Here is a 17,246-nt window from a genome sequence, read left to right as displayed (position 1 = left end):
GTGGTACCATATATATATGGACAATTATTATAATAGCGTCGCAAATTGTGAAGCACTTATGAAAAACAAATTCAGAATATGTGGAACAATCCGGAAAAATCGAGGTATACCTAAAGATTTTCAAACAATTTCTTTGAAAAAAGGTGAAACAAAATTTATAAGGAAAAATGATATATTGTTACAAGTGTGGCAATCAAAAAAGCCTGTATACCTGATTTCTTCGATTCATTCTGCGGAGATGGAAGAAAGTCAGAATATTGACAGAACATCAAAAAAGAAAATTGTCAAACCGAATGCACTCATTGACTACAATAAACATATGAAAGGTGTTGACCGGGCCGACCAATACCTTTCATATTATTCGATATTGCGGAGGACGGTCAAATGGACAAAAAGGTTGGCAATGTATATGATAAATTGCGCATTATTTAATTCTTATGCAGTTTACAAATCAGTGAGGCAAAGAAAAATGGGTTTTAAAATGTTTTTGAAACAAACAGCTATCCACTGGTTGACGGATGATATTCCAGAGGACATGGACATTGTTCCAGACCTTCAACCAGTACCGTCTACTTCTGGAATGCGGGCTAAACCACCTACATCTGATCCACCATGCAGGCTATCGATGGACATGAGAAAGCATACGTTACAGGCAATTGTCGGAAGTGGAAAAAAGAAAAACATTTTGAGAAGGTGTCGCGTATGTTCCGTTCATAAATTGCGCAGTGAGACACGCTACATGTGCAAATTTTGCAATATACCTCTACATAAAGGGGCGTGTTTTGAAAAATATCATACGCTAAAAAACTATTAATTTCTATTTGTTTTGATTTATTATGAAAATTTTATTTTAAACTTTAAAAATATGTGTATATTTTTAGGTAATAAGTATTTTTTGGGTTTTTCGTATTTAGTTTATATATATCGAATTATTTATGTACTGAATAGATAAAAAAATGTCTGTAATTGAATAAATTTTCATTTTTTACACAAGAAACCGAAAATTTCATTTCAATCGAACCCATACTTAAAAAGATATAGGCATTTTATTTTATTTTATTTTTTTTATTTTTATTTTTTTTTATTTATTTTTTAATATTAATTTGTCAATAAATTTGCTACATGGTGCAATTTTATAATTTTTTTTTTCCCATTTTTTTTTTTTTCGCTTAAAGTATTACAAAGGGTATTACATAAGTGTCCTTTTTCCCCCCCGCCCTTGACAAACCCCTACCCTCCCTTACCCCCCAGTGTCTTATGTCCATTAGTTATGCTTATATGCATGCATACAAGTCCTTCGGTTGATCTCTTACTCCCCTCCCTCCTGCCCCCCAACTCTCTCTGGCCTTCCCACTGCAGTTTGACAATCAGTTTGAGGCAGCTCTGCCTCTGTATCTATTATTGTTCAAAAGTTTGTAATGGTCTTTATTATCCATGAATGAGTGAGATCATGTGGTATTTTTCCTTCATTGACTGGCTTGTTTCACTTAGCATAATGCTCTCCAGTTCCATCCATGATGTTGCAAATGGTAGGAGTTCCTTCTTTTTAACAGCAGCATAGTATTCCATCGTGTAGATGTACCACAGTTTTCTAATCCATTCATCTACTGATGGGCACTTAGGCTGTATCCAGATCTTAGCTATGGTGAATTGTGCTGCTATGAACATCTGGGTGCATATATCCTTTCTGATTGGTGTTTCTGGTTTCTTGGGATATATTCCTAGAAGTGGGATCACAGGGTCAAATGGGAGTTCCATTTCCAATTTTTGGAGGAACCTCCATACTGAAGATATAGGCATTTTAAACTAACTCTGATTTTGCGCGGGAAACCTAAATAATTGCCCGCGCCATCTTATATTTTGGCGGGAAATTCACCCGACACCGTAGTGTTAATATATTTCTCCACAGCTGTCACTTTCCTGTGCGTGATGTTGAAGTAATCTTTCTGATGAGTCAAATTGTCTGATATTCACATCCTAAAATTGAAGGTTTGAGAGTCTGTTTCCGGAATGATTTACTCTGTCGTATTCGTATTATGCCTTCAGAGTGTCTCTGTCCTGTGGTTGCTGTTACATCTCACGTGTCAGCATCCTCACTGGTACATACTCTGTTTTATTTCTATTCTATCTTAATGACTGTGGCCCTGTGAATGAAGTGGTTTGTGGTTTCCATTTTTTATGCCACTACAGTTAGGACCTTGTCAAGTGCTTGCCCTGCAGGCTTCTTTTTAAGACACCGTCACCTGGGGAGTTTAAAGAACCACTGATGTCACCCTTGCTGGTATGGCTGCGTTGGGTGCCTTGCCTTTGTGCACCAAAAGGTTGCCCGTTTGATTCCCCTTCAGGGCACATCCCCGGGTTGCAGGCTCAATCCCCAGTAAGAGGGTGTGCAGGAGATAACTGATCGATGATTCTCTCTCATTGTTGATGTTTCTATCTCTCTCTCTCTCCCTCTCTGAAACCAATCAATAAATATATATATATTAAAAAAAAATAAAAGGGTCACTCTTCATGTTAAAGCAAGAGTAACATATTACACCATTTTGCACAAAAATGAGAACTGAGCTTAATGTCTAAGCATAATTGTTTTAGGTTGTACAGATGCAGTGTTACTCTAGACTTTTGGATTAATTTTGTCCCTTATCTCCTGCTTGTCTTTTATCATTCCTTTGATCATCCTAATAGACTAAGGTCCCCTGCGGACGCTCCAGCTTGCCATGGTAGAAAGCTGCCACAACTATGCTGAGAATGCCTACTCTCTCTAGTGAACTAATTTAAACTATCCCCAAAAGTAGATCAAGGAAACATTTTTTTTTTCTATTACAAATAATGGAAATGGAGGAACAAAATTAATTGCTTTGCCCAAGCACCCAGATTTTAACCAATCAGCCTTCCCTTTTCTTCAGTGAGGACTACCAAACCTGTTTACTGAGCCCCTGCTTTGTTCCAGGCACTGAAATAGGTACTTTATGCATACATAGTAGTGCTTTTATGGTGTGAGTGTCATTCTTTCCATTTTGCAAAGAGAACACTTCGCTCCAAAGAAATTAACCTCAAGTAACCTGCCAGAGGCACACTAAGGGTGAATAGAATTGCAGTTTGAATCCAAAACTAACAGGTTTCTCATTTGGGAAGCATGTGAGCAGGTGTCCTCTCTCTAGCTCCCCAACCCCTTCTTATGCATGTGCAACCCCCCCACGACCACACGCACCCCCCAGATACGAAGAAAAATCATGGTTGAAGGACTTGAATACACCATGACCTGATTTAAAAATTTCCCATGCTGTCTTAATTAGGGCTCTTGGTTGCCATTGACTAAAAGGGAATGAATAGTCTCAGGTGACCAGCTAGAAGAATATGGATGGATCAGGCTTCAGGTATCCAGGGACGCAGACCTTGGTGCCAGCACTGTCAATCATTTAGCTCTGTCCCTCTCTCCATGGTAACCTCATTCTTGCTGCTGGATCTGGGCTTGTCCATGTAGTGTGGAGAGAAAGGTGGGCTTAAGTGGTGATCGCTTCAGGCCTGCACTGTTCAGCAAGCCACCCTCAGGGAAAGAGTGGGTGTCCTTCTCCCCCCTCCTCTTCCCTTTTGAGGTCAGTGGAGGAGGCTGGAACATCCTATACAATAGAAGCCCAGTGACAGAAACACCAGAAAAACCAGAGACCAGAATGACCACGGCCCCTTGCCCTGGCCAGCCCCGCCCCGCAGCGAGTGGTTAGGGGCAATCAGACTGGCAGGCAGAGTGGTTAGGGGCGATGAGACAGGCAGGCAGAGTGGCTAGGGGCAATCAGGCAGATAGGCGAGCAGTGAGGAGCCAGTGGTCCTGGATTGCGAGAGGGATGTCCAACTGCCAGTTTAGGCCCTATCTGCAGGGATCCCTGTGGGATTGGGCCTAAACCGGCAGCTGAACAGTTGGACATCGCCTGAGGGGTTCCAGATTGTGAGAGGGTACATGCCAGGCTGAGGGACACCCCCCTCCCCGCACGAATTTTGTGCACCGGGCCTCTAGTCCATATACAAAATCCTAGGGAAGGGCCCTTGACTGGCCTGTTTTCCTTCATTCCTCCTTGGGCACAGTGGCTGGGGGCACTATGATAGGGACTTCCCTTTGGAGCAAATGAATGAGCATTTAACATCTCAAAGTAAAGGATACTAGGCAGCCACATCTGCAGGTAGACAGGTAGTAGATTTAAGTCCATATCAACTTTATACCACCTTTTTTTTTTTTTAATTTTTAAAATATATTTTATTGATTTTTTTACAGAGAGGAAGGGAGAGGGATAGAGAGTTAGAAACATCAGTGAGAGAGAGAAATTGATCAGCTACCTCCTGCACATCCCCCACTGGGGAAGTGCCCGCAACCAAGGTACATGCCCTTGACCGGAATCGAACCCGGGACCCTTCAGTCCGCAGTCCGATGCTCTATCCACTGAGCCAAATCGGTTAGGGCGTTTACACCACCTTTCAATGAGTATTAGTAACCCAGGAATATATTTTACAATGTGTATGGGCTCAGTACAGTTTAGAGGGTTGTTTTAATTTACATTTAACAGCTTTTGTTTAGAAAAACATTTCACAAACTCTGTTCCCTTTCTTCAGCCAGAGGATATTTGTCTTACTGGTTTCCCCTCTGTAGTTGGAAGATAATATACACTCACTAGAGGTGCTTTTTGCCTTTTTTTCAGGTCATTTCTGGACCCCGAATCACACACTGATCCTCTTTTATATGTTTGTGTTGGGGCCAGAAGGCTTGAGATATATATTGGCTGCTCTCCTGTCCTGTATAATAGAAGGGTAATATGCAAATGACCGAACAGTGGAAGGACAGGTCGCTATGACGTGCACTGACCACCAGGGGGTAGACGCTCAACTCAGGAGCTGCCCCCTGGTGGTCACTGTGCTCCCACAGGGGGAGCGCTGCTCAGCCACAAGCCCGGCTGACTGCTGGCGAACACAGCAGCCCGCCTCCGCAGCACTAAGGATGTCCAACTGCGGCTTAGGCTCTGGGGGGAGCAGGCCTAAGCCGTCAGTCGGACATCCCCCGAGGGCTCCCGCACTGCAAAAGGGTGCAGGCCGGGCTGAGGGACACCCCCCCCCCCCCCCTTTCCAGTGCACAAATGTCATGCACCGGGCCTCTAGTAATAAATAAGCAGTCATGCCCTGTAAGCAGCTTGTGTATTAACCTCCCTCATCTTGTCTTCAGCACCTTCTTTAAGAAATAAATAAATAAATAAATAAATATTGATTTCAGAGAGGAAAGGAGAGGGAGAGAGAGATAGAAACATCAATGATGAGAGAGAATCATTGATCAGCTGCCTCCCGCACACCCCCCACTGGGAATCGAGCCCGCAACCCGGGCACATGCCTTTGACTGGAATCGAACCCAAGACCCTTGAGTCCACAGGCCAACGCTCTGTCCAATGAGCCAAGCCGGCCAGGGCTTGAGCACCTTCTTTTCCTCCCATCCTGTTGTCCTCATCAGCTTCTTTTCAAGATTAGTTTCTGTGTAAGCTTTTAATAAGTTATTTCTGGGTGGGAAGAATATACATAAAAAAGACATCTCTCCCATTGACTGTGTTTTTTTATAAAAAAAAATCCTGTGTTAATTTAGCTTTTTGTATTTATAAAAAGCACCCAGAAGTAAATCCTTTGATTAATTCTAGACAGAATTACCCTGATGAGAGTCTAGAATTGCCCATATCAAAGAAAGCATGGAAGGTGTTTGTCGTGTTACCTCATCATTTTTATTTCTTTTTAGAACCTTCTATTATTTAAAAAAAAATTTTTTTTTTAAATTGATTTCAGAAAGGAAGGGAGAGGGAGAGAGGCCAACGCTCCAACCACTGAGCCATGTACTGACAATTTTAAGATGAATCATAGTTTCAAAGCTCTTAAATGTGATTACAATTATATGAGTACAGTAGAGTATTTTTCATTATCTGCTATGGTGGCCTGCGAGTTTATGCACTTTTATCTTCTTCTGGTTATCGGTGCACTTTAAATACCAGCCAGTAGGCCACCACTGTTCTCCACGGCAGACATCACTAATCGCTTTCTGCACTCCGCCCTAGGCAACCCACATATGGCCTCAGACTCCTCGGTACTAAGTGGTCAGCTGGCATGCACTGATTGATTCGCCTGCCCAGATTGAGACCCTCAATTTCAGATGTTTGATTGGCTCTGTGTTAACATTTAGAAGATAATAACATTTTTTTCTTCAAGCCCCGTGCTTGTTGGTTGTTTTTTGTTTGTTTTAATTTTAACTGCAAAGTGTGTTTCTGTTTTCAAAGTTGACCCAGCCCCTTCCCCACTGTCATCTTCCCCAACCCACCTGCCTCTTGTCTCCTTCAGAGGCCCTGCTTTCTTGATAATGGGAACGAGTTCAGCAGGTCCTGGCTGCGCATCTTGGAATGCAGTGCTTGACTGGTTTGTGCACGATTTAGAAAGCAAAGACCCATTTTGTCTGCAACACGGCCTTTATGACTCTCAACCCTAAGATTGATGTTATCCTTGCATGCTTGGGGGTGACTGAGATGATAGTAAGAGCTTTTCTCCCCTTCCACCTGCTTGAAAAATGGAAGAAATGGGTTCTTGCTAGGGAATGGGAGTTCCAAACCCAAGGGCTTGGCTTGCAGGGATCTGGCAGGGCCTGAGGGAGCAGAGTAGAGTCACATGATAAGCGCCCCACCCCACCCCCACGCAAAGGGGGTGGTCGTTGCTTTCCCAGCCAGTTCTTACCCTACAGGAGTGTTGGCCTTGTTATTTTCAAATCTTGTGATTTTTTTTTTTTTTTTTTATAGAAATCAGTTTGGTATACAATGAATGACATTGGTGAAAATAGAAAGCATTTTGCCACCTCTGCTTATCATTGAAGAAACATGAAGTTGGTGTGGTTCAGTGGTTGAGCATTGACCTATGAACCAGGAGGTTATGGTTCGATTCCTGGTCAGGGCACATGCACCGGTTGCCTGGGTTGGGGGCTCAATCCCCAATAGGGGTCGTGCAGGAGGCAGCTGATCAGTGATTCTCATCATTGTTGTTTTTCTTTTCTTTTCCTTTACTGTCTTTTTTTCTTTTTCATCATTGATGTTTCTATCTCTCCTGCTCCCTTCCTCTCTGAAATCAATAAAAAAGAAATATTATGGTCCAACTAGCATGGCTCAGTGGTTGTTTCAGGGCACACGCCCAGTTTTGGGGCTCCATCCCCAGTGGGGGGTGTGCAGGAGGCAACCGATCAATAATTCTCTCTCATCATTGATGTTTCTATCTCTCCCTCTTCCTTCCTCTCTCTAAAATCAGTAAATCATATTTTTTAAAAAAGAGATATTACAGACACAGGCTTGGTTGTGTCAGATATTGAGTTGGACACCTCTGTGCTAATTAATAACCAACACACCTGAAAACAGGGTGTGCCCGTCACTGAGTTCTCCTCTCCCACCCTTTCTCACCTGCACCAGGGGACCATGGGGCTGTAGCACTTCCTTCTAGCCACTACCTGGAAGTGGGAAGAAGGGACTCGCTTCTTCCTCTTAACTTCGTGTTGTTATCAGGGGCATTTTTTCAACCTGGCTGCAGAAGTTGCTTCCAGTGTTTTGCTTTTGCCACTCTCAGAATGAACGGGAAAAACCCCAATTTCTTCTCGTCATTCTTGGGAACCCCCGAGGGGTTGGTGGCTACTTCCCCCAGTCACTGTCTATCTCTAATCTTCAACGTGCCCTTTGTCCTAGCCCTGCTCCAATTCCTCGATAGCCCGATTCTTTAAATCGTCTCTGTTTCAATGTCTAGTGAGGTTTCTCTTTTTCTGACTGAATCTTGACTTGACAGCCTGCGACATTTGAAATCTACCAAACCCCATTATATCTGCTTACATGCACACTTGCTTTGTTGGTCATTCTGGTTTTTGATCTTAAGGGAAAATTTGGACAAATTCATCTGCTTCCGTTTGTTGGCTACTTGTTAGTTTCCTAGGGCTACTTCAACAACTTACCACCACCTAGGTGACTTAAACAATAGGAATGTGTTATCTCGTAGTTCTAAAGGCTAGGAGTCCAGAATCAGGGTGTCAGCAAGAATGCGCTATGCTCCTACTGGAAGTTCCGGGGAAGAATCTTTGCTTGCCAGCTGTTGTGGTCAGCTCTTTCCATGTATTCTGTGCATTTTTTTCTCGCAGTCCTCCTTTACCAGGGTTGGGGGCCAGGAACTTGTCTCAAGGCCTTTCAACCAGTAGGCGGTGGAGCCAGGATTTGAACCTGGTTACCCGACTCCTGTGTTGATCATCAGCCTGGTTTGCCCAGGACTGCCCCAGTTTTTTGATGTGTTCCGTATTCTGGATACTCCTCTGTCCAGGGTACAAGGATGGTTGGTCACCCGTCACCAATTCCTGAGCCCAGGTCAGGCTCCAAACTATGCTTCCCCAAGGCCCCTCCTGGTTTGGGACGCCAGCTCTAAGACTACTGCACCATCAGCAGTCAGTTTACTAGTAGAATCCCTGATTTAATACCTCAGTATCTCAGAGAAATCCTTTTGAAGACGTGTCATGTAATATTAATGAAAACACGAGGCCTTCTGTCTGGATTAATTTTTTATGAACAATAATACGTCTGATTAAACTGGCTGATTTACTAGAGCTGGTGGTACAGGGTGGGGGGGCGGTGGTGGTGGTGTTGATGGTCTCTAACCACAGGGCACGGTTTCTGAGGTGACCAATATTCCCAGTATGCATGTGGGGTTGGTTCTGGCTGGAAATGACATGACAGGAAGGTGATGGATAGCCGCTGGCTTGCAGCCTGTTGTATAACCCTCACGTGCGGGATGGGCCCCGCCTTCAGGGTTTCCCCCAGGTGGGCAGTAAGAAGGCCAGACAGTCTGTGGGAAGGAAGTTGTTCGCGTGCCCAGGGTAGTGCATTTCACATCTGATCCGTATTCCCAGTTTTCGGCTGCGACCCAGCTACACTGGTTTCACTGTGTCAGAGTAGCTCTTAATAGTCCTGACATTCACCGGGTAGGTGCCATTTCCCCTACAAAGACATCCAGCGCTTGCCAGCAACTCCTTCAGTTACATGTCAGACAGATGCCATTCTCTCCCCAAGTGTCTGCTTTTCTTTCCAAGGAAGTGGAGCAAGCGGTCTGGGGGGCCCTGGGTGTTCGCTTTTCAGGTCAGGTGGGGGTTGGGGGGGGGGGGGCAGACTTAAACGTTTTGTTGAAAGCGTATGAAGGTCCTTCTGATGCCATGCAAATTGTTTCTGGTTTTCCAGCTGAGTATCGAGCAGGCCCAGACCGTGGCGGAGCAGGTGGAGATGAAGGCCAAGGTGGTACAGTCGGAGGTCAAGGCCGTGACTGCAAGACATAAGAAGGCCCTGGAGGAGCGTGAGTGCGAGCTGCTGTGGAAGGTAATGGGGAGAGTGCGTACGCGCACACACACACACACACACACCCACACACCCGGCACCCCACCAGTCCGGGCCTCCTCGGCCAGCCAGCATTTCTTCCGTGAGCCACATATCAGATCCTGGGCCCCAGCTCTAAATTTAGATGACTTGGTAGTTGTCCAGAGTTCCATTGGCAGAAAAACTCAGGGGTCCCTGGAACCTTGTCGGTGCTCTCCAGGCAGTAAAATAACAAGAAGCCTTTTCAGAAGTGGTCGGGTACCAAGACTGGAAGGAGACCCGAGTTTTCTATGGCACACATGCTCCGAAGGAAGCTGAAAGGACAGACAATCGAAGCCGTTGTTAGGAAAGCAGGCTGGTAGGCAACATCCTTATTTTTGGTGTCCTGGCTGGTTGCACTTCCTGAACCCTTGTGGAAGGCCAGTTTTCCACTTGGCGAGGGCAGTGAGCGTGTGCCCTTTCTTCCTGTTGGAGCAGGAAAGCATGCTGAGCACACTGGTGTGCTGTTTAGATAAAAAATCAGCTGGAGCCCTGGCTGGTTTGGCTCAGTGGATAGAGCGTCGACCTGCAGAATGAAGGGTCCAAGATTCGATTCTGGTCAAGGGGACATGCCCGGGTTGCGGTAGGGGGCGTGCAGGAGGCAGCCGATCAATGATTCTCTCTCATCATTGATGTTTCTATCTCTCTCTTCCTCTCTGAAATCAATACAAATATACATGTTTTAAAAATCAGCTGGAAAGATGGCTCTCCCTACCCACTGGGCCTGTGCCACACGCCAGTTCTACTGTAATTACATTCTCTGAGCGCACATGTGAGGCCACATATAAAGCGTGCTTGTTTTGATCATCAAACTGTATGATGGTAGCGAGGTGGTACCTCGATTTCTGGAGGTGGCCCTCATGTATCACTACGCTCTAAAATGTTCTCTGGAAGGCTACCTCGGATCTTGCATTCTCCCATTTAGTTAGCTCCTAATTCTCTGCTTTCTGCTTTCGTCCGACCTCTCAAGGAATATGGCTCGGTTGCTTTTTTGATAAGAAGAGGAAGACTCCGTGGGAGGAAAAAAGTCCCAAGATTTAATTCGGCACATATTTTATTTAGGCACCTTTGTGGCCCTGACACGGCTATCAGACACTCAGATGCCCCCGTGGCCTGTCAGCCTCATGCCACCCACGAATGTTCATTATAACTGAAAGGGGGCCCACTCCTTGCAACCTGAGAGCTCTGTGGTGAACTCTGCCACAAACTCGCTCTTCTGGATTTGCCGATGAAAAGGCCTTTGTGTGTTTCTGCGGATCTCACCTACGTTCTCATCCTCCCTCCCGTGAGGCTGACTCCAAAGGCAGTTTTCTTTCAGGAGGAATGGAAAGCGAGTTTTGACGCTAAGAGAAGCAAATTGCGGGGGGGGGGGGGGGGGGGGGGGGCCGGGCGGAGTAGAGTCCATTTCTTCGTGCAATAAACGTTATTATTTCTACTTGCCCAAGCACTCATTCTCAGATTCCTCCCAAATAGGCTTGCTCATTCTGGACACACTCTTTTATCTTGACTTTTTGCTATGGTACCCCGTCCCACATCATGTGGGAATCCTCCTCCCTTCTATTGATTACAAATTTTTCTGCCCGGGCACCTCTTTGCGATAAGGTTTTGCCTTTTTGCATCTCAGCTATTGTACATTGAGATACTGGAGGGCCAGGTGAACCACCTTTAATTCTTGTGGCTTATAAATTTCCAGTGGATGTGGCTTCCTCTTGGGGTTAGCGACAACCACCTGGCTGAGGGGTCAGAACCAAAGCCTGGAGGCTTGGTCCAGTGCAAGACCGAAGGACAAAGCCTCTCTTTGACGTGTCCCCACAAGGGCCTCTCTGCACATTCGTGTCTTGCTTCCAGGGTGAGCAGATGAAAAAGCAGGTGAATGGGTCAGAAATCACCTTATCACTCCCCAAGGGAAAATCCGATGAAAATCCAGGCCTCCCCGCCTTCTGAAAAAGGCTTTCTGCAGCTTTCGGAGCAGTCAGCATTCACGGTCCTCTGCAAAGCAGGGTGAACTAGCTGGGTGACCTTTGTGCTCCCTTCCTGGGGGAAATCGCTTAGAATTAGAGGACCTTTAGTTCCTAAATGCAAAAGAATGGAGAAATGACTCTGTTTTCCTCGGTCAGACAAAAATCCCACCCCCGAGGCAGGAATTACTGCGGCAGATCTGGATCCATGTTTACTACAGAATTTTAGATTTAGGGGGATCCTTTTTCCAACTTTTGTGGGTAAGGCTTTTTGGGCTTCCTATTGAAGGTTTCTAAAACCTGTTCTTAGAGGTGAGGAGAGGAGACCAGAGGAGGTGCAATGTGGAATTAGGTCCTCACCAACTCCCTTTACTCTCTCGGTATCTTTCTTGTGGGTGAGGGTGGGGGTGGCCTTTTATTCAAGGTCTTGCAGGCTTTCTGTAGCAGCACTGACCGTTCAGTCTTCTGGGAGTGGAAGGCTGGCCTCGGCTGTTGGGAAGCCCTGCTGGTTCTGCCTCTGGCATCCTTTCTGCCACTTTTCTGTCTATCTCTCCTCCTTCACAGCCACCACTGTGGCCTAAGATGCCATCCCCCTCACCTGGGTGCTCGCTGGTCTCTGCTTCCTCCCTTGTCCTCTCCAGTACGTGCTCCTTATAGGTTATATAAGAACATACATCCACTCATGTCTCTCCCTGCGTAATACTCGATAGTATTTTTGAAATTCCAGGCAAGTGCCCACCTCAGGGTCTTCATGCCTATTCTTTCCTCTGCCTGGATCACTCTTTTTTACTCATTTATTTTTTTAAAAATGACTTTATGGTGGTGTTTTTAAAAATATATATATTTTATTGATTTTTTTTTTTTTTTTTACAGAGAGGAAGGGAGAGGGATAGAGAGAGTTAGAAACATCGATGAGAGAGAAACATTGATCAGCTGCCTCTATAGACTCCCCACTGGGGATGCGCCTGCATCCAAGGTACATGCCCTTGACTGGAATGGAACCTGGGACCCTTCATTCCGCAGGCCGGCGCTCTATCCCCTGAGCCAAACCGGTCAGGGCTGGACCACTCCTTTTAGCCGTTGGCTTGTGAAAGGAAGGATCTCTGACATCCCTCGGTCTAAATCCAGCCTCCCTAGACGCTGTCTTGCATGTCCCATTTCTACCCTCTAACACCCATCATCACCAGAAATTACCTTACCTTGTTTCTTTGGTGTGCTTGCTTGAGTATATGTCATTTAAAAGTATAATCTCCTATGAGGGCAAGGACCATCCATGTTTTTCCGTTGGCCACTGTACTTCCAGTGCCTGACACAATGTAGATACTCAATAAACAACTTGTTAGAGGGCTGTTGCTTTAATTTTTATTTAATTTCTAAATTACAAGAAAGTTGCAGGGGTTAATAGTAAAAGAACTCCGCACATCCTTTATCCAGATTCACCAGTTATTTATATTTTGCCCTATTTTCATCACTCTCTCTACTAGTATATATAATAAAATGTATGGATCTGACTTGAGAGTAAGTTGGTGTTGGAGACGCAATGTCCCTTTATCCCTCAAGTTCTAAACTGTTTATTGCCTCTGATCAAGAACATTCTCTTAGCTAAGCACACAGTTCATTAAAATCAGGAAGTTTAATCCCAGTTCTGTGCTAGTATCTACTCCTCAGTCAGTCAGTAGTCAAATTTCAGAAATAGTATTTTTAGCCCTAGCCGGTGTGGCTCAGCAGATAGAGCGTTGGCCCGCGGACTCAAGGGTCCCAGGTTCGGTTCCGGTCAAGAGCATGTACCTTGGTTGCTGGCACGTCCCCAGTGGGGAGTGTGCAGGAGGCAGCTGATCAATGTTTCTCTTTCATCGATGTTTCTAACTCTCTATCCCTCTCCCTTCCTCTCTGTAAAAAATCAATAAAAATATATTAAAAAAAAAAAAAGAAAGAAATAGTATTTTTAGTAGCACAACTCAGCTTTCCCCACCTCGTTCCTTTCACACCCGCCCCGCCCAATCCAGGATCACTCATTGCATTTAGTCATGTCCGTGTAGTCATCCGCTATACCTGGAACAGTTCGTCAGCCTTTTTTTTGCCATTGGATTTTGCTGAGTTTGAGGAGTGCAGACCAGTTGTTTCTGTGGATTATCTCCTCAGCACGGATTTGTCCGAGGGTTCTTCCTGACTAGTGTCAGGTGATGGGTCTAAGCCTCTGTGCTTGGCTCTAAGCCTCTGTGTCCTCTCTCCCTATCCTCACCTTTCCCTCCAGGTAGAGAAGATCCGCCAGGTGAAGGCCAAGTCTCTGTACCTGCAGGTGGAAAAGCTGCGGCAGAACCTCAACAAGCTGGAGAGCACCATCAGCGCCGTCCAGCAGGTCCTGGAGGAGGGCCGGGCACTGGACATCCTGCTGGCCCGAGACCGCATGCTGGCCCAGGTGCAGGAGCTGAAGACGGTGCGCAGCTTCCTGCAGCCCCAGGAAGACGACCGGGTCATGTTCACGCCCCCCGACCAGGCGCTGTACCTCGCCATCAAGTCCTTCGGCTTCGTCAGCAGCGGGGCCTTCGCGCCGCTCACCAAGGCCACGGGCGACGGCCTCAAGCGGGCCCTCCAGGGTAAGGTGGCCACCTTCACTGTCATGGGCTACGACCACGATGGAGAGCCTCGCCTCTCGGGGGGCGACCTGATGTCCGCCGTGGTCCTGGGCCCCGACGGCAACCTGTTTGGGGCCGAGGTGAGTGATCAGCAGAACGGCACTTACCTGGTGAGCTACCGGCCCCAGCTGGAGGGTGAGCACCTGGTGTCGGTCACCCTGTGCAACCAGCACATCGAGAACAGCCCCTTCAAGGTGGTGGTCAAGTCGGGCCGCAGCTACGTGGGCATTGGGATCCCGGGCCTGAGTTTCGGCAGCGAGGGCGACAGCGATGGCAAGCTCTGCCGTCCTTGGGGCGTGAGTGTGGACAAGGAGGGCTACATCGTGGTCGCCGACCGCAGCAACAACCGCATCCAGGTGTTCAAGCCCTGTGGCACCTTCCACCACAAATTCGGCACCCTGGGCTCCCGGCCCGGGCAGTTCGACCGGCCGGCCGGGGTGGCCTGCGACGCCTCCCGCAGGATCGTGGTGGCCGACAAGGACAATCATCGAATCCAGGTCTTCACCTTCGAGGGCCAGTTCCTCCTCAAGTTTGGCGAGAAAGGGACCAAAAACGGGCAGTTCAACTACCCTTGGGATGTGGCGGTGAATTCTGAGGGCAAGATCCTGGTCTCAGACACGCGGAACCACCGGATCCAGCTGTTTGGGCCCGACGGCGTCTTCCTGAATAAGTACGGCTTCGAGGGGGCTCTCTGGAAGCACTTTGACTCCCCTCGGGGCGTGGCCTTCAACCACGAGGGCCACTTGGTGGTCACCGACTTCAACAACCACCGGCTCCTGGTTATTCACCCCGATTGCCAGTCTGCACGCTTCCTGGGCTCAGAGGGCACCGGCAACGGGCAGTTCCTGCGCCCGCAGGGCGTGGCCGTGGATCAGGAGGGGCGCATCATTGTGGCCGATTCCAGGAACCACCGGGTACAGATGTTCGAGTCCAACGGCAGCTTCCTGTGCAAGTTTGGAGCTCAGGGCAGTGGCTTTGGGCAGATGGACCGTCCTTCCGGCATCGCCGTCACCCCCGATGGGATGATCGTCGTGGTTGACTTTGGCAACAATCGAATCCTCATCTTCTAATCACATTTTCTAGGCTTTTGTGTTTGGGGTGTGCATCTCTCTCTCTCTCTCTCTCTCTCTCTCTCTCTCTCTCTCCTCCTTTTGAATTTCAAGGAAGAAACAGTCTCAGGGAAATTTCTTTTTTTCTTTTGTTTAAAGAGAACAAGAAAAGTACAACGTTGCCTAAGTCCTACCTCATCTTTATTTTTTTTACAGATGAATGTACTTATCTTTTCTGCAGGGATTGAGCCTGTGAAGTGATAATTTCTATCTACCTCATAAATCTTTACATTTCCTTCTCCAGCCGGCCCTCAGTTCAGTGGAGGTCACGTGTCCCTCTTCCCCTCCGTGGGACGTGACACGCACAAGCCTATTGTCTCTGGCTGGCAGGGCACTGGATGTGTGTGGTGGGCTGATACTCTGTAGATTGAGCCAAGGAAACACGGAAAAAACTACTAAGTTAAAAAAAAAACCACAAAAAAGTATAAAACGTGGGAAAATAGGATTTTAAATGCTTAATTATAGAGTATTTGTGTTCTTGAGAATACTGTGTTTATGGGGTTAGATTGTGTTGTGTGATCTTGATCTTTTTTGGGGGGAAAATTTTTTTTTAAATGCTGCAATGGAGAACTTTCTTATGTTCTCCTTTTATATCTCAGTGTGTCTGTCATCCTGTTCAGCATCTTTTCTTGTTCCTAGAAGATGGGGCTGTGGCTTGCCAGCCGAGAAAAGCCGACTCATATTCCTCGTTTAGCTTATGTCACCTCTGTTTCTTTCAAGGTAGGGGCGTGTGTGTGTGAGGCCGTCTTACATCAGGTTAATGAAGCTGAAGGTGATGCACAACCTCCCAAAGAACCTTTCTCTTCCTACTTTAGTTCCTAAAAAGTAATAAATGTAGTTCAGCATTTTTGTTAAAAGTATTCTCAAAAGTTAAGTATTCCTAGTTTGCTATTGGTTATAAAGAGTTAAGCAAACGGAAGAAGAGAGTGGACCTCATTCTCAGAAAGAGGGTTTTGGACATGGCCTGGTGGGTGCACATGCGTGTCCCGAGGTAGTCTCTTGGGAGCGTGAGAATGAAGCAAGTCACCCCCAAACTCTTCCGGACAAACTCTGCAGGAGGATTGGGGTTGATCCCCGATCCTAGGTTGAATGTTGTTCTCTTCGTGGAAGCATGCATGCCTTTTGCTTAAGAAGAGTAGTAGGCAAGGGAATGAACTTTTATGTTTAAAAGCACAATTTTTTTCCTGCTTGGGAAGTGCAGGGAAATAGAATGTTTTGAAAGTCAGATTCATAGGAACAGCCCATCATCCTTCACCCTCTGCTCAGGTCTCTTTTACAAAGCGGTCTGCTCCCCGCGCCCTACCGTAGGACCTCAAGGTTAACGTCTCTCCACCCCACCCTACCCCCATGCCCCCACTCCCACCCCCCAAAGGCCTTTGAATGTAAAGGATCTGTAAACTTAAATTGCCCCAACTCAAAATGTAGGACATAATATCTTTTGTGAAACCTCTATCTCGGTACCAAAGAATGAAAATTGAAGCCAGTCTCCACTGCAGAACGTTGGGACGGCGTCGGTCACTTTACAGGGTTGGTTCGTAGTAACCTGGACTTGGGTACAAAACCTTGTGCTTCTGGGCATTATCTGTCCTTTTACGTGGGAAGCCGGTGGGGCTGATACCCTGCTTGGCAGAACCCACACGGGTCCCTGCATTTCCCGCAAACACGGAAATAAGAACCAGATTCGAGACTTGCACAGCTCAGGAGGAAAACAGGCTCTCTCTCGGAAGCCAGGGGCTTACAGGAAGAGCTCTTGTTTAAACAGACTAACGGGTCACTTTCTGTTCCTGAATTTAAAAGAAATCCCTTTTGCAATATGGATGTCGTTTTAAGTGAACAGAGTAAACTGACAAATGAAGCAATTTGTCACCCCCAAAGAAAAGATGTCGGGGACAGTGTTAACAAATCAGTCAAATTGCTTTAGTGGGCATTTAATTTACCAATTCCCGGTTCCCATTGCTTTGGTTCTAGGGTTTCTAAATGACCGAAATGGGGGGAACCTCATTTCTTGAAGAGCTTCAGTAAAGTATCCAAAAATTTAAAAAACTTGAACCTGCTGCCTCAGCTTGCTGTGTTACAGGGTGGGAGGTGACAGGAAGTCTCATTTTGTAAAAACGC

At 46.6% G+C, this 17,246-nt stretch overlaps 1 protein-coding gene across 1 annotated transcript in view; it reads left to right on the top strand.

Annotated features, from left to right (window-relative positions):
* The window catches only part of TRIM71 (tripartite motif containing 71), a 61,603-nt gene extending 46,511 nt beyond the window's left edge, over positions 1-15,092 (top strand). The window contains exons 3-4 of the mRNA XM_070391727.1: positions 9,258-9,392; positions 13,641-15,092. Coding sequence (XP_070247828.1) covers positions 9,258-9,392; positions 13,641-15,092 — 1,587 coding nt within the window. The remainder of the gene's footprint in view (positions 1-9,257; positions 9,393-13,640) is intronic.
* Positions 15,093-17,246: the final 2,154 nt, after the last annotated feature.

The sequence above is a fragment of the Myotis yumanensis genome, unplaced genomic scaffold, assembly GCF_028538775.1.
Source record: "Myotis yumanensis isolate MYYU_CA2020_CCGP unplaced genomic scaffold, mMyoYum1.0.hap1 SCAF_14, whole genome shotgun sequence".
Classification (NCBI taxonomy): Eukaryota; Metazoa; Chordata; class Mammalia; order Chiroptera; family Vespertilionidae; genus Myotis; species Myotis yumanensis.
This window is presented reverse-complemented; position numbering and strand designations above follow the sequence as displayed.